The sequence below is a fragment of the Ammospiza caudacuta genome, chromosome 2, assembly GCF_027887145.1.
Source record: "Ammospiza caudacuta isolate bAmmCau1 chromosome 2, bAmmCau1.pri, whole genome shotgun sequence".
Taxonomy (NCBI): Eukaryota; Metazoa; Chordata; class Aves; order Passeriformes; family Passerellidae; genus Ammospiza; species Ammospiza caudacuta.
The window spans coordinates 114,608,700-114,627,136 of NC_080594.1; the positions used below are offsets into that span (position 1 = coordinate 114,608,700).

The 18,437-nt window shown below is 39.6% G+C and overlaps 1 protein-coding gene across 1 annotated transcript in view; it reads right to left on the reverse strand.

Annotated features, from left to right (window-relative positions):
* Positions 1-18,437, reverse strand: part of LOC131554932 (amine oxidase [flavin-containing] B-like) — a 57,273-nt gene that overhangs the window by 23,220 nt on the left and 15,616 nt on the right. The window contains exons 2-4 of the mRNA XM_058800551.1: positions 12,464-12,558; positions 11,498-11,635; positions 111-215 (exon numbers count right to left, since the gene is read on the reverse strand). Coding sequence (XP_058656534.1) covers positions 111-215; positions 11,498-11,635; positions 12,464-12,558 — 338 coding nt within the window. The remainder of the gene's footprint in view (positions 1-110; positions 216-11,497; positions 11,636-12,463; positions 12,559-18,437) is intronic.

The window sequence follows — 18,437 nt, forward strand, 5'->3', positions numbered from 1 at the left end:
CCTGGGTTTGCCCAAGGCAGAGCAGCTCTGCCTGTCTGCACCCCAATCCCTTCCCTCTGCCCCTCAGGGAGGCAAGCTGAGCTGATTCAGCTGCGATGCTCATGCCATACCTCCTTTCCCATCTCATCCATGGTCCTCCATAGGTTGTTGTAGTCCAGGTAGGCCAAGGGATTCCACATAGGAGGGAATGGGCCTTTAAAGGTGTAGGATTTACCCTAAAGGATGAAAAACAAACAAAAACATCATTTAAAACGCCAAAAGACAACCATAATCATGGGCTCCACGCGTGGGAAGAAGCACCAAAAGGTTAAGTGTTCACAAAAAGCACAAATTTAATCAATCTATGTGGCAGCTTCTGATGGGCCACTGTCTGTGTGTGCAGGACACAGGACAAAAACACAGGAGGCTCCTTCTGAACATCAGGAAATGTTTGTTCACCATGAAGGAGCCTGAGCACTGGCACTGATTGCCCAGAGAAGCTGTGGTGTCTTCCATCCTCAGAGACACTCAAAGGTTACCTGAACAAGATCCTGGAAACCAGCTCTGGGGGGTTATTCTGTCATTCCTGTTCTTCTGCACGTGCAATTTGGTGTGATACACAGCTGAATCAGCAAGTCAGACTTAGCAAGCCAGTGCAGAACTGATAATTTACCTTCAAAACTTCACATTCAGCACCTCTGGGCAACCAAACTGCATTAGAGTCACTAATATCAGTCCAAAAAATGAGACAAAACGACATGGTTTGACTGAGTTGAAAAATTGGCTATTCACTACTGAGAAGGAGTTACATATACACACATATATATATTTATTTATTTTACTTATTTATTTTACTTATTTATTTTACTTGTTTTCCCCTTCTAATTGTTCATGAAAACACTTAACTGTTAATTTCATTTAGCAGTTTGGTTTTTTGTTTTTCAAAATCAGACAAAAGTAGATGTGGTGTTATTATACACTAAATCATAGCTCAGAGATCTTCCTGGGGAAAAAAAAAAAATCTCAGCTAACCTAAAAATTACCAGCACTGCAGAAAATGTAGCATTTACTGAGAAGACTTATTCTTCTAGCCCAAGACCCCTAGCTGTAAATGACAGAGTGGGACAGTGTGACCAATCCCAATGTCCTAATTACACCATTACATATTTAATAGTCAGATTTTTTTTGTATCTAAATCTCCATTACTACTTGTTCAGAAAGCCTAGCTTAATTAAGAGTGGAAGACAATAGGTAATTTGTAGAGCTGTTTTATTTACATGGGATTTCCCTGTCTGACCAAATGGATGGCAGCCTAATAGCAGCCTAATTTAAAAATTCACAAAGAAAGGCTCATTAGCATTATCTGGGTACTTGTTTTTTCACAATGCATTATGGAGTCCATAGACAGATAAATAATAAAGGCCATATTGAATGCCACAGCTGATGTTTCAAAATTTATATTATGTATTTAAGTGTGGACTGCATGAGCATGAATATCAAACAGTAGAAGTACTAACTTTTAATAGATATTTGATGCACTGCCACACCAATCCATCATTAAAAAAGTATTTACACTGGCTTAACAAAATCATACTGCAGCAAGATTTAATATTTATAACCAGGTAACAACAACTACAACAGTGTCTTTTTGAAGAGAAGTATCCAAAGACCACTTATTTAAAGAATTGTCAGGCCTGATTTGATTTAGGCTCTTTATTAATACTGTGAAAAATGGGACAGAGAGCACATTATTCAAATCTGCAGGTGTCTGCAAGCACCAGAAGATACAGTAAAAGGGCACAAAGGGATCCTGAAACACTCGAAACTTGGTCTAGAAATAACAAAATGAGATGTAATTTTGAAAAATGCTGGCTAATAACTTTGAGGACTTTCAATTAAAAAAAAAAGGATACTCAACCAATAATAAAAAAAATCAAACCAATGAAAAAGAAAAAATTAGTTTACAAAACTCCCAAATAGGTCAGAGAAAGTGAAGAAGAAACTCTTTTTCACCTAGTCTTCATGGACAAAAGACTCTAATGGAATCCTTGTCAAAAACACCAAGGCAATGAAAGTCAGGAAGAAAGCAAAATGTAGAGGGAAGGATTTAATTCTTTGGTAAATGGACAAGAAGTAGCTACAAGGAAACTATTTAATTCTGCAGTGCTCTGGAGGATAAATTATTGTTTTTACAATGCCAAAATAAAACTTTTTGAAGTTTTTAATCAGAATTTTTGTTACAGTCAGAGAAGATCTCCAGCTCACTTCATGTGTTAGATGCACCAAGGTTGGAAACCCAGCACTTCCAATTTAAGGATGGACATTATGGCACATGTTCACCCAGAAAACAGAGGGTTGTCTTTATTTTTGTTTTTCATTCAGCATGAAAAAAATGTGCATTTCCACATTTTTTGTACTCAACTGTGTGAAAATATTGGAATCAGGAAAATAAAATCTGGAATCAGGAAAATATGTCCCTGTAGATGGAGATGAACAGAAAAAGTTTGCTTCATCAGAGGCATTTGGTTCTAGCATGAACATCTGGGTATTACTATGGAATCTCTTCACATGGAATCAACTTTCACTGGGGCACACATCAATTCAAACTTGGCTGCCAAAGGGCTGTGAGAGAAGAGCAAAACCTCTCAGACCAAGTGCCTTCCTGTCCCACGTGATAACATCTGAACCAAGTTGGAAATGATCTTTTAGATATTTGGGGCACATTAAAATTCCATAACTGACCCTACGACCTCAAAAAATCAGTTTTACTGTGACTTCTGCACTCTGGAGCCTTCACCAGTGTCAGCATCCTGCAAGTATTCCAAAGCCAGAGCTTATCAGTTTGGTTTCAAGTACCTGCTATTTCCCAAATATAGGTTATGAAACAAGCATACTGCTGTGCTCAAGAAAACCAGGACAGCATCAGAACGGGTTATTCTAATTATTGATTTTGTTCTGAGCTTCCTGATCTGCCAGAGGCAACCCTAACCCAGTTATCCCCTCTGAGTGAACTCAAGTCTTATGAATTCCCTGCAGTGCTTCCTGATGAGCTCAGGCTGAGAGACACACAAACCATATTTCTGTTTTACTGTTCTTCTATTTCACTGCATTTGAACTGCCAAAAGCAAAACCTTGGCTATGTCTCATGTGTAGGAATCTGGGGTGGAAGTCTCACAAAGAACACAAACTCCTACCTGAAAAAAAATAAAAACAGCCATCAAAGTTAGCGAGTTTCTTGTGAAAGTTATTTTCAAGAGCTCCTAAGTCATCTCCTAAGGTCTGATCCTTATTTCTTGCACAAACAGAACTCCAGGAGCTGTCAATCAGAATTTTGTTTGAGAAGAGACTGCCAGACCAAGCTCTACACAGAAGCAAAATTAGCAGCAGCAAAGAAAGACTACAGATGGCTCTGAGTAGTTACCAACAAACCAAAACATTTCAGCTTCACTCATGCTGAATTTGCATTTTTGCAAACACAAAAACCTTTTTGATATTTAGGCAAAATTTGCTTATTTGCTGGGAAAAGCATTCTCTGTGCCTCCTGGTGGTGTGTAATCTCTAAAGAATAACAAGACACTTGCATGCCCCAAGATGCACAAAACATTTCCTTTTCAAATATTTTTATACCCAAATCAGAGCTGTATAAAACCGCAACAATAACCACCATTTCCAATCATTTGACACGGTATTTCAACACCAGTTCTATGAGGCTCAGAAGTATTTCTTGCCCTTTTTAAATTTGCATATAAAATTTTAGAAATGGTTTCGTGATGCCACTTGCAATGCTCCAAAAAAACCCACAACAGCAGCATCAGCACTGCCATTGCATGGATCACTTGCTGCTCACAAAGGCTCTTGCTGCAGTGGGGGCTAAAGCTCACTGAAGAAGATGAAACTAAAGGGAGGAAACTCTTGCAACCCAGCTGTCCCAGGAATAAACCAGCAGGGAAATGAGAAACCCAGTGTTTGTCACAAACTTTACAATTCTCAGTAGATTTTCCTCAGCCATCTGTTTCACGTCAACCAAGATTTGCCTGAGTTATGATGGACCCCGTGTAAGTCGTGCAGAAAGAAGATTTCTTTATACAGAAATAAGATTTCTTTGTACACCAGGTCTGTTTCAGCTCAAATAGCTGGCTTAAGGAATGGGTTATTACAGAGGGAAAAACCCCACAACATGACAACTGAATATCAGCAGCCCCTTGAATATCAGCCCCAGCACTTAGGGAGGCACAGGGACCATATCTCACGTGCCTTCTCCTGTGAAGGTGACAGTGAGCAAATGGGAAAGGACTGCCAGGAAATATCAGTGTCTTAATGCAGAGTGGGATTCTCAGGAGAAAATCTGCTTTTGCAGACCCAAGACAACTGCAGGCTCCCCTAAACATTATGCACCCAGGCGGTGCCAGAGTGAGACGCAGCACTGTGAAATGAAGCCCCTAGTGACAACGATCCATGCATTTTTCATAGCACAGTATAAACACCTTATAAATAAAGTCAGCTCTCACTGAGCACAAATATTCCCTGAGCTAAACCATCTAAACCTTGGACTAACTGAGGCTCACTTCAGCAAGACTGTCACTCTGCATGCTAATTCACAGCCAGACAGGTTTATTGGCACGTAGTGCCCTCTGCTGATTCACAGCTCTGGTGCAGCACACACATGCCATTTTCTCAGATTAAAATCCCAGTAATGTCATTCATACAAAGCTCAGGAAACGTAAAACCCCAAGCTGTGACAAGGAAAATCAGAAACAGAAAAGCACCACTTCAGGCTGTAACTCTGTACCTGTCTCAGATGCTGCTTCTCCTCTGCTGCCTTATGGAAAAGTATAATTTTGGTCTGTTTTTTTTGAGGGGGGCTTTTTGGGGTGTGTGCATGTGTTTGTTGTTTTTTGGGTGTGTACGTGTTTTTTGGTTTTAGGGGGTTTGTTGGTTGGTTGGGTTTTTTTGTTTTTAATTCATAACGCCTAACAAGACATTTTTGAGACTAAGCCTCTTGTATAATCATAATTCTCAATTAAAAAATGGCAAGTAGCTGGACCAAAATGAGAGGGATTTTACAACCTACTTAGAAGCAGAGCTGACCTTCAATTAAGCTCCCTTTATTTTGAAACTGTTCAGGATCTCAAATGCTCAGCTGGTTACTATACTGACAGATATTCTAAAGATAACAAAATCTATAGGTTAGAAAATTTAATTGCAGCAGAAAAATCCTTATAACTGATGGTGCAAAGCTAGAACATTAAAACATGCCAAAATTTCATCCAAATATCTTTCAATATTTAATTTGAGTTCATCAGCTGTGGATGCCAACACGTCTTGGGAATTTCATTAAGAAAACTAATTCCATTTTAAGTGTTGCAGAGCCAGACACAGTGGCTTGAAATATGCATTCTGAAAAGGAAAGGAGCTAATTGGGAACAAGTTGTTTCTGTTGTATTATGGAAATAAAGTCCATCTTTACTCTGCTGCACTGGTCACGCAATCTGTTAAATACTTGTCATACTTGAAAGAAAGTAGAATTAGAGAAACACCACTGAAGTGATATAGAAATTAAATTGAGGATCTTGAGGATCTGAAGCACATATTTATAGGGACTTTGTCTCTAGATACTCTTTGATACTGGGCTTGTACGTGGCTTTCAACACCTGAATTAAACCAGTCAACAAAATGGATAAAATAATTGGAAAACTATTCAGTATTTCTAGAATTGGTCTTAAGAAAAATTTTCCTTCCCTTCTAAAAAGCAGATAAGTGGGGCATAAATAAATAAAAACAAAGGAAAAGTGGAGCTTCATTTGAAAGAAAGCCTTCAAAAGAGCATCTGCCCACAGCATAACTGAGTAGACACACTGTCCCACAACTAGAACACTGGGTTTATGTAAAATGTGACTTTAGGGTCACTAAAAATATGAAAGCTTGCATAAAATTTTACAGACATGTGAAACCCAGTATGCTCAGCCAGTTGCTCCAGTATTAAACATTTCTCTAATTCTGTTTTCCTGTAGACATTAATCAGCTTCTCAAGGGAAACAAAAATCAGCTCTACAGTCGGATGCAATGAAGCTTTTCTCCCAGCAGCTTCAATTAAATAATCTAGGTGGGAGCACAAGTCCTTTTCCTTGTGTCCTCACCAACAGACTGTGGAGTCTGGGAAAGCAGAGACTCAGGAAGATTTTTTTCTCCTCAAATTTAATTAAGAAATGCATACTTTATTCTCAGTTCATTTTTCTTACTGCTTTCATCCTCATGCTACCATTAGGTCACAGCTTCCATCCTCAATCTTCCTGATCAATAATCACCCTTTGCAAGACCGTGCTTTACAGCCCCCCTTGACAGAAATCACTTTGCAGGTTTACTGTCCATAATTGCTTCTTTTAGGCTGCTTTAATCCAAATATCTACATTTTAATTTAAAAAGTCCTAATGAGGAAATTTCTTTTTGCAAATACTGCTAGCTGGCTGGCATGGAGAAAAGGGAAGGTGCCCGTTATGACCATCTTTGCAGGGGTCTGAGGATGAGGGAAGAGACGAGAATCTGACTCCATGTTCCAGAAGGCTGATTTATTATTGTATTATATATATTACATTAAAACTATACTAAAAGAATAGAAGAAAGGATTTCATCAGAAGGCTAGCTAAGAATAGAAAAAGAAGGAATAATAACGAAGGCTTGTGACTCCAAGCCAGCTGACTGTGATTGGCCATTAATTAGAAACAACCACATGAGGCCAATCACAGATGCACCTGTTGCATTCCACAGCAGCAGATAATCAATGTTTACATTTTGTTCCTGAGGCTTCCCAGCTTCTCAGGAGGAAAAATCCTAAGGAAAGGATTTTTCATAAAAGATGTCTGTGACAGCCCTTCTATTTACAGAGCAGGTCCAGTGACACCAAACATGTCCAGTTTTTCCTATATTCCTGCCAAAAGCTGCTCTTCATTCTCTGACTGTAGGATATCCCTTCTGGGGCTCTGGAAGATGCTTTCACCAAATTGAGCTTGATCAACCTCAGACTCACTTTTGAAGCTACAAGTGGGTGTGATAATGACACAGCATCTTGTGGCAGGAATGTCTCCATCCTCATCTCTGGAAAAGGGTTAAAATAACATAGATCTGTGTTCCAGTAAAGCCACCTGATACTATCAAGGCCCTGCAGCAATTTAAGTGCCTTTGAATTTACTTGGCTTCCTTTTCAAGAGAGCAGATGCCCAGCTTCTTCAACACTGAGATGTCTTCTTCCCAGTTCCCCAAATTCTTGTTCACAAATTGTCACCAAAAAGGAGAGAACACAAAAGATGAGAGGCTATTTCACCTCATTTAAACTGATAGCCCTTGAGTCTCACAGTCTTTCCATTCTCTGACTGCACTCTAATTGACATATACAAAGAACATGAAAGCACTTCTATCAGGTCATTCAAAAATGCATTTAAGCAGGTATGTTTTGTAGTACAGACTATGCCAGAAGATACTGCCCTTAGACTTGCAGACAAGGCAGGTGAAAAGCTTAAATAAATCATATTGCTTAGCTTCAGTGCATGTATCACAGAAATCACAGAAGAAACACCACTAAATTCTGCAGCTTTAGACACAGCAGTCACTTACCCAGCTGCTAATTAAATCCCAATACAACACGACAATCATATTTCTAATTCATGAACAAGACCACTGCAAACTGCATTTTAATAAGCACAATAGTGATGAAAATGAATGACACCCGAGAGGGCTGTAAAATTTGGTTCTGCAAGCCTACTGTAGATCAGGAGGCAACCTGGCCAAAATCAGGGCAGATTTGGGGTCCTGATTAAAAGTACTGTGTGCAGAGGATTAAATATTCACCCTCATGAGGCGCTGCAGGCAGGGCTCCCATCACCACTCTCCCCAGAGCTGTCAATTATTAATCTTTGTACGAAAATGGTGCCAAACTTCAAGGGGGCATGACATGCACTCAGACACCTCCAGCCAGTGCTGCTGGCACAGGGATGAGCATGAGGAAACTCCAGGGAACTTAACTGAGGGAATGGTGGGGTGGCAAGTTGCTGTCAAGAACTTTTCCAGTGCCAGGGGAGGGGACGCATCATGTTCCCCCGGCATCTTAACCTGAAATACCACCAGGATGGGTGCTGGGGCCTTTTTGATGAAAAAACAACTAAAGAAACAACTCAATTATAACCACAAGAGGAATATTTCAGGTGCAACAGGTTGTGAAAATAGCCAGCTACCTCAGCCAGCTGTTAGCTCTATCCACAGCCTGCCCTGAGACAACACAGAGATTAGAAGGAACAAATGTTTCCCCAATTTTTAATAATATGGATTTTGTAAGAAACATCAATGGCATTATCCCATAAAAAGATCTGGTAGAAAATAGGGTCAGAGGATGTTCAGTTGGCACCACAGCTGGACAAAGAGTGGATCATCCCCACAGCACATAAAGGAACCATGTAAAAGCATTCACTGGGCAAGCCATTGATACAAAGAAATGTTTCCTCACAAAGATTTAGGATTGCAGAGTAAACCAGTTCAACAGTTACCTTGGAGAATGAACCTGTGTTACAACTGAAAATATGGTAAATTTGTGTTTTAAAATGCAGAAACTTGGCATGGCTAATGAGGCTCCACAGAAGTGAAGTACAGCTTGAATTAACAAGGAAAATTTGTTAATTAAACCCCTACAATAATTGGCACATTTTCATTTTTCATTCTTTCCAGAGACTGTTACATGGTAAAAATTACTGGGACTATATGCTCTTAGCTTTTTTTTAAAAGACAAAAGCTGTCATTTTGGTGAGGAAAATAAACACCAATAGTCAAAAGTTGCAAATGTGCATATCTAAGGTATGACCCTGAATCCTCTCCTGGGCAGCTAAGAATTTATTCCCATTTTAAGGGGCATTTTTACAGATTTTACATCTGCCTACCAGTCCACTGGGAGAGCTGTTAGGAGATGATGACTTCTCAGACAGTTCTGCTTTTGCTTCTTAAATCTGGATTTATGAACCTAATTTCAGTTAGGCTATTGAAAAATCAATGGTGTTCAGGCAGCAATTTGCCTACCAAATACTACTTACAGAGCTATACTAATTTTCTCACTAAGGCTGATGAACCAGTATTTAAAAAATGAAAAGAACATACTAATCTCTTTTCAAAGACCATGGAAAAGGCTGCTTAACAAGTGGAGGGAAAAGAAAAAAAAATTAGGGCAAGAAACATCATTTTGAGTTTCTGTGAAAATATCACACGTCATATAAGCAAGACGAAAAATAATCTCACAATAGAACCTGGCATTAAAAAAGATTAAAGGAGAAAAGAACCATGCAATTCAATCAAGCTGGTAAAGCCTAATTAGCAGAGACCCACCCAGAGATCAACAAAATGCATTCTTTTCATTTTGTAATACAAAGAAGCTGCATATATTACTTGTATTAAAAAGCCTCTAAAATGAATTTAATTAACCATGAAAGGCTTTATTTTGCCTTTGGGTATAAGTAAAAACAGTGGCTGATTTTACAAGATGCACTGTGATGCTTGATTTTTGTGCAGCAAAAGAAGAATTAAAACCTTTAGGTTTCATCGCCTCTCTGGGCTCGGATAATTTTGTGGTCCAGAATTTAATTACATTTGACCACAGTCACAAAGCTTGGGTCAGCACGTGAATTCAAATTCACACAGGGGACACAGCCCTCTGTGTGCTTTGAATATACAGCCTGGGAGCACTGCCCAGATTTCAAGGAGCCCACGAGCATTGTTCATTTTCAGAGAAACCCTGGACAAGCCCCATGGTTCAGAAACCTGCAAGGAATGTGTTGAAGATACATGAAATGCTGAAGATTTGGCCACAAGACAGTGCATATGTTTATTATATAGTGCTCACATGCCAATTATTTAACTGTGAGTAATTCTTCAACTACGCTAATGATTCCCCACAATTGGATAAACACAGGAGAAAAATGGAAATAAAGGATTTTAAATGAATGAAATCACAAAATGCAAAGGATGTGCTGCTGACTGTGGAATTATCTCTTCTCTTTACCTCTTGCTTGGCTAGCAGGGAGTGCTGGCACAGAGTTCTCTCCCTCCTCTCTTCAGGAACTCCTACAGGCAATTGAGCCTACAAACTGTTTCCATACAACCTTTAGGATCTTAGCATGGCTTGGGAGTGCCCAGCCAGCAGCTGGGATCTCTCTCCTTGGAGGCTCTCAACACTTGACTGGGAACAACCCCAATAAACAGTGATTTCTGGCACTATTTTGGAATGCCACCATGCTTTTCAGGACAGCAGGTTGCCCTGAAGAGCTGAGCATCCTGACTGGCCGTGTCAAGTGTTTCCCCTCGTGGCATGACCTCCTGTCACTGTTAGGGAGATTTGAAAGCTAAAAACTGTGAACAAACAGAAAATCAGGCTTTGAAAGCAATGCCAGAGGCACACAAAACAGAGCAGTGTGGAAGTATCCATTAGTTCTACCACAGAAATGGTAATTACAGACAGTCACCATAGCAAATCACTTTGAGAACAGTTTTCTTTTTTTATAACAATTGAGTGGAAAAAATAATGGAAAACATGACAGGACATCTTTCCTCTGTTGCTGTTTTAAAAACTGTCAATGTCTTTAACCTTTGATCAAACATCAACTACAAATATTTTGCCAGTCATTGTCCAATGGCTTTTCCTAAGCATACAATGAAACCCAGAGTTAACTTCCTTGGGTTTAACATGGAAAGTGTCTCTTCTGTGCAAGTGCAGCACTGGTCTATATCAGGAAAGGAGAAAGGATGCTCTTTTGGAGAATGACTACTGAGAATACGTGGGCTTTTTAACAGCTTTGCCATAGCTGTTCTATTTCAGACCCTGTGGAGGCTCAGATCTGCCTCCACAAGGCTGTCTGATTCCCAGAGCCTTTTGCAGTTACTATTTTGCTACCCTGCATGTTAAGTCTCCCCATCAGCACAACCAGACACAGCCTTTCACATTCCTTTCATCAGCATAATAAATGTCACTGGTTTAGGAAGCCCATCCTGAGGGACTTTCAGCTTGCTTGGAAATACCTCCAGGACTTCTGAAAGGGATTTTCAGACACCTTGGGCAGTTGCATATCAGAGCTGGCCTGCACAGAAGAGTCACAGTTTAAAAACTGTGAATGTCTTTAACCTTTGATCAAACATCACCTACAAATATTTTGCCAGTCATTGCCCAATGGCTTTTCCTAAGCACATAATGAAACACAGAGTTAAAACAAGGAAGTTTTTTGAGAACCTTCATATAACCTGAACCACAGCATGAGCTAACAGGATGCACCCACAGGATACACGAATAAAGATGTGTGTGTGTCATAATTTGTCCTAGTACAGAAATTTGCTGGTGATTTCATTATCAACACACCTATTTTTTTTTAACCAACAAACTCAGATGCTGCAGACTCAAACAGGTATTCTCCACTGCAGCAAGAGTGGAAAACAAGGAGAAAGGAGATCACTTCAATGTTCATGTTTACAGCAGCAGCTTCAGAGCATCTCTTACCTTGACATGGTGAATCAGGTGCTCAACTTCATTCACTTTGTATGTCTCAATTCCCAGCTCCTTAGAGAGCCTCAGGAGACGATTCTGTGTTGGCCCCACGTAAGCCCCTCCAAGGTCCACATACTTAACTTGCTTATTCTGGTTTATCACACACAACACACACAAAAGGGAAGAAAAAAAAAGCAAAACCAAAAGAGATAAGCCCTTTGTAAATAGCATACAAGCTAAGAGAGCAATCCAGAAGAATCAAATTAAATTAAATACTCCCAGGGCATTTTGGCTAAGATTCTTCTCCCCATGGAAAACAAATGCTTTGGTAGAGTTCTGGTGTGGTGATTACTGAGTTCATAACCAGCATGTTGATTATAATTTGGAGTTCATAACCAGAATTGGTGACTCATTGTTACATTAGAGCCTTAAAAAGAGGAAAGAGCCTGGCAGGCAGAGAGAGGAGAGTCAGAGACATTTGTGCAGCTCTTGCTCACTCAGGCATCTCACCAATGACCAGTTTAAAACACACTACCCTAGGAAGCAGCACAGGCAATATTTTCTAGTGGGCAGAGTGAGAGGAGGTGTCCCACATCAAGACAGAGCAGAAGTTGTTCTATTTCACAACCAGCTCTGACACTCCTCTGCCCTACACCACTCTGTATGGCCATGCCACAGTTCAACTCAATACAGAATGGTTGGCCTCATGTGTGTTTCTTCCACAGTGATTTCTGCAGTGTCTTTCCCCAGGAAATGATTTTGAAACTTAGCTCATTGTGTTCTCCATCCCAGGTGGATGAATCCAGAGCCTGAAGACCGCAGAAATATTCTGTCCCCACCATCCTACCAGTCTTTCCCTTCTCTTATTGGTACAACATCAGGAAATTTCCCACTGCTGGTTCTCTAGAAATTTTCCCTCACATGGCACACTCTGTAAGTATGAATATGTGGTATAAAAATGGCTCTGGGGATAATTACCCTTACGGTGAAAGTTCTTCCACCAACTCTGTCATTGGCTTCCAGCAGCACCACATTCAGGCCTGACTCAGTCAGTAGCTTGGCTGCTGAGAGACCTAAAGGATAAAAAGAAGAGGAATTAAGGAATACTTCTGTGTATGCACTGCACAGCTCTTGTAATTTGATATGTAAATACTCTCATAGCTGTCCATCCAAATCCTGATTTTTTCATTCAAACACTATACCAGAGTGGTGAGGTGGTGGAATTAAAACCCTCAAAACCCAATAATCATTAAAAGGAACTGAAGCCATCTAATTAAACAGTTGTTGTCCAATGTTACATGTGCTAAGCAAGCTCAGGAATTCTGATGCATCAGGCAGCACTTAGTACAATGGTCACCCAGCCAGGCAGAGAACTTACAAACTTTACTGTTTGTAAACAGAAAGCTGCCCTCCCCAGCATTTCATTTTTATATAACCCCAACAACAACAAAAAGGGAAGAAGTATTATTATGATTGTTCTAAATTAATGAAGTTTTCTTGACACTTGCTCTATGTCTCTCTTTCCAGTTCTGAATATTTTGGAGCACAGTAGCAAAGTTCCCACACAGTCAGGTCAGAGGTTTCATCTCCAGAAGAACATGTGGTCTGACTAAGAGATAGAATGTGCAGCTGTGTGTGGCAACAAGAATTAAAAGTATGGGTAAGCCTACCACAAAAAATTGCTTTTTTCTCATCCATTTTTTAATACATTTTATTTCCATCTTGCGACTCTTGAAGCTGAGACACCCAAGTGAAGGAACAGTAAAAACAGAGGGGGCAATATCTCTTTTTAGTTGTGATCTCATAAATCCTCACAATTGCAGTGGAAAATATCAGAGTCAAGCCCTGCAGCAAGTGTGGGAATGAAGAGAATTGGAAAGGGGGCACAGGGAGGGAACCCAGCCCACAACCTCTCAGCTTCCTAAGAACATCTCTGCCTTTTACTTCAGCACACAAACTGAGATTTAAATAAACTGAGGTGCTTACTTTGGCTGCAAGTGAATTTCTAGTAAGAGTTATATTCTAGCAGGTTGTATCATCCTTTTGAACTAACAGGATGTGCTGAATAAAGTTCAGCAAGAGGCCAGGCTGGAAGCCACACTCATACATCATAATTTATCTCTCCTTTTGGCTCCCTGCCTTGTCACCATGAGAATGCAATCAGCTCCCTCTGTGTGTCCTAGTACATGCAGTTTTTGAGTTGTCATCCAAACAGATTGTTCCAAGCAGAAAGCAGCCGTGGAAGAAATGGCAAAAAGAACTGACAGCAAAAACAGATGGCCCAAGCTAACATGGCAGGAGTGAATGAAATGAAAATGAAAAAAATATAGCAGTCCTGGGAAGAACATTCTGGTCACCAACTCATGGACTGGGGGTAGGAGAACCCAGTCCTGTTTCTAGCCCTGTAGTGAAACTACTGCAATGTGCTGCAGTTAAGCTGTTTTTTTCCCCCATTAAAAAAAGAAATTAAAAGAGAAGAAAAATGTTACAATAGTGTAGACCTATCTGAAGAATTTGACATTTTCTGAAAAGCAGCTGCAGATGTTTCCATTAAAACATCATACCCTCCTGCCTTTTTTTTTTTTTTCCCCTAGTTTCATGGGCTTATTTATCTTGGGTTTTCACATAAGTGTTTTGTGAGAAAACCAGTAATGAAACTGATAAAGGTCTTTCCATACTTCCTACTGAGGAAATTATATTGCAAAAACATCTGGCTGGATCAGTGGCCTTGACTACACTCAAAAATATTTGAAGAGACCAAGGAAGAACATAACACAGAAACAGCCATGGTATGTTAACACGGACAAGCCCTTCAAAAAACTTGCAAAGAGAGATTGGCTCCTGGAGAAAAAATAAGCAACAAATCTCCTAAATAAATCTGGCTTATCTGTCAAAGAAAAAAAAAAGAAGTTACTTCTCAAAAAAGACAAATATTTCATCAGCTGGGAGAGGATCAATAGCAGTTATTAATAATTTACAGAATGAATGCATAAACTGAAGGCTGCTGTCACTGAAGGTCTCTGCTGGCTTTTCATGCTAACAGGTATTGAGTAATCAATTAATAGCATTCAGTTAGCAACACTGATTAAAGGATATGAGATTTGACTTTCTTTATTAAAATCTAATGAATAAACATTGCAGTGCAGCTGGGAACAAAGGCAGTTCATTCCCAGGAGCTGAACCAACAGAGAAGTTTGTAATAGGATAACTCTCTAGATTCCACTGAACTGCAGCTGATTGGCAGCCCAGGTACCACCCCCTCCTTTCCTCCTGCACCTTTCATCCACCTGATTGCACCTACCAGTGTTTACTCCCCATTTTGGGGCATGTGCCACCTTTCTCCCACCCCCTGGCACATTCACACATGGACCTGTTAAAGATGGACAGGAGTTTCCTCTTTACTGAAGCAAAAACAACAACCAGAACAGTGTTGAGGGAAGGATCAGGCTCATTAACACCTCACTGCCCTGTCCAAGCCCATCCTCCAGCAGATCTGAGCTCTGCAGGGGCAGGGATGTGTCCTTGGGGCTTGGGAGATGCAGTCTGCAGGGTTCCCAAACCAAGCATCACCTGATCAGTTCAAGGGCTGGTCCCCCCCTTCCTCTCAGCCACTTCACAGCTCTGTTCTGGGCCCAAGTTTGCTGCAGAAATCATCACAAACACATAACAGGAAAAGGATGGAAGAAGAGGAGGCCCAAGAGGGTCAGAGGGCACAGCAAAAGACCAGAGTTGGTCTCTCAGCACACACAGAACACGGAAACTCAAGGCTGCTGGTGACAGAGACCACATCACAGTGCAAGTGCCAGCTGGGAATGTTGCTGGTTTTGGTACCTCGCACATTGGGAATCACAGTACTGTCACATCACTCCACACCTGTTCCTGGAGCTGGACCCAAGGCCCCAAATGGGCTCTTGGGCTGTCACTATAATAACAGTGAGGGAAGTGGATGTTTGGGAGGGAGAGCTCTGAGCCAAAGTGGTACAAGGGCAGGGAAGGCCCCAGGAACAGCAGCAAAAGCATATTAAAGTGGAAATGAACACTAAAATGTGAGTATTGGGGTGTGAGGTTGAGGTTTGCAGCAGAAAACCCCACAAACCACAGCCTCTTTTCTGGGCAAGAGGCAGAGTGGTCTCTCAGTGCCTCAATTGCTGCAAACAGAGCACACACAATACCTGTGAAGCAAAGCCTGGAAAAATCAGTCACACATGATATAAGGTCTCCTCTTGAGAAGTTTAACCCTTCACATGTTTCACATTCCAGCACTGCCTCTGGCTTACCTGCCACTCTAACACATCACTAACAAAAGGCAGATATTTGATACTGCTCCCATTCCTCACAAGCAAGGCAAAAAGCTGCACTGAAATGCAAAAACCATCCAAAACTGTGACTGCTGCTATTATTGCTCCTATGCACAGTGTTCTGTCACCCAGAGGCAGCTTCCCCTGCTCCCCAGGAGCATTTCAGTAGAATCAGATCTGAATTGCAATATAAGGCTCAGCCACTTTTGCCACCACTTCACAGAAGACAGAATATGGGTGCAGGTTCCAGCACAGGTCAGCTTTCTCCCCACAGAGAGCCATATATAAATATAGAGAGAGATACAGCAGAAATCAAACAGTTTAGGCAGCCTCATCTGCAGTTCTGCTCAAAGAACCAACAGGCAGGTAATTAATGCAAACAACAAAGAAGCAAAGATGATTATTTGAAGCCCCAGACTGAAAATACCACCGTGTTTAGAGGATGCTTAACTGGGCAAGCCTCCATCTGTCACCATGGCAACCTGGTACCCAAGGCAGCCACCCAGAGATGCTGGTGGGAGATTGTCTCCCCCAGAGTCTTATAACACAAGTTCAAGTCACGAAAATCATTCCTCTCCCCACCGTGCAGCCATCTGCATTCACACAGAGTGGACTCAAATGTAATCATCACAGTAATTATTTCATCCTCAGTTCCAACTTCTTTCTTTCTTGGTTGATGTCTCTGTACCTACTAAATGCCTTAAACTGCACCATTTCACAAAACAGCTTCATTACAACCTCACTTCCTAACATCAACAGTTTTCTTATCCTGAGAGAATGACTAATTCAGATTTTAATACTTTTTTAAACAGAAAATTTTAAATGTTTATGCTAGGGCAAAATCCAAACTGTTATTTAATAAAATCATAAAATCATTACCCTTAGAAATATTTCCAAGATCACAGAGCCCAACGTTTATTATATATATTATATATTATATATTATATATTATATATTATATATTATATATTATATATTATATATCATATTATATATTATATATTATATATTATATATTATATATCATATATCATATTAAATATTTATATTATATATTATATATTTATATTTATATAAAATGTATATTATATAATGTATATTAGATATAAGATATGTATATATATGTGTGTGTGCTTATTCAGACTTTTTATATATTATATTAATATATAAAAATTATATATAATTATTATATTATATATAATATAATATATTACATATATTACATATAATGATATATATAATATAAATATTATATTTATCATGTTTATTATATATAATATATATTATTATATGTAATATAAATATTATATTTATCATATTTATATTTGAATTGACAAATGTGAGAAGAGTCTAATTTTTCATCTGACGTCCATGTGCCCTACAATGTAGCCCAATGATCAAATATATTTGACCATCTAAAGAGTATTTTAAAGCAAATTTTCTATAAAACCTAAAATTAATAACACTGTTCTATTCTGCCTGGAATCAGCAATTTTACTGAAACACCCTTTAATCTTAGCATTTCAGAAAAAAAAAAAAAACCACTAGAAAGAACATGACTGGAAGTTGCATCTCTGAAAAGCTGTAAATTTCTGAAGACATTCCTGTTGAACTTTCTCTGTATTACTCACTACTATATCATGTTCCTCCATAATTATTATCTCCTCTCTAGGAAAAAAAATTGCTTGTCTTATATAATTATAAAAATCATCTACGAATTCTAAATTTTAATTCATGGAGGGAGAAAAGAAAGTTCTAAGCCACAGGCATTCAATTAATAGCTTCTAAAATTGCTGGCAAAAAAAAATTGTTCACCTTATAACCACAAAAATTCCTCCCTTTGACTAAAATTGTACATTGAGCAAGAAGAAAAGCTGCCATTGTGCTTGTGCTGTATTAACTTGCAGGTCTTAATGCAGAACTTCCTCCAATTCATGGAATTTGCCATAATTTCCCTCCCTGTATTTATTTTGACACAAAAGATATGTTTGCAAAGGATTTTTTTTATCCTGGTTGTCAACCTGTTCAGCCACATCTAAATGACTGAGCCTGCAGAGATGTCAGGTAGCAGATGCTGCTTTGCACAGGGCCAGAGGGCAGAGCAGCCTTGGAAGAGCAGTGAACAAACATTGCACCAGGCTCAGCATCAGGATGTGCCCAAAAACGCACCTTGGAAATGGGATAACAGCTTGCAGAACAAGCACAGCCCTCTGCCCTGGGGCTAATGGAGAAATTGGGGGATGCAGAAATGATTCACAAGACTGACAGCAAAAAAAGGAAACATTGCAATTGATTATATACAGACAAGTAAGACTTCAGTTCAGGGTCTAAGGTAGATGAACTCAAGTATTTTTAACAGAATTATTCAATTATTCATAGATTTCCATGGATATTTAAAACATTTAAGCTGTTATTTATTACAGCGGCCTGAGTGGGTCGCTGCTGGTGAGAGAGAGACGGTGAATCTTGTATCTTGATCAGAAGGCTTATTTATTAATATATGATATATAATACATTATAGTTATACTAAAAAGAATATAGAGAGAGGTTTGCAGAGCTACTAGCTAAGCTAAGAATAGATAGAAAAGAATCCACAACAAAGTTGTGTCCAGGGACTCAGTCCCCTGGCTTGCACTCATGATTGGCCCTTAATT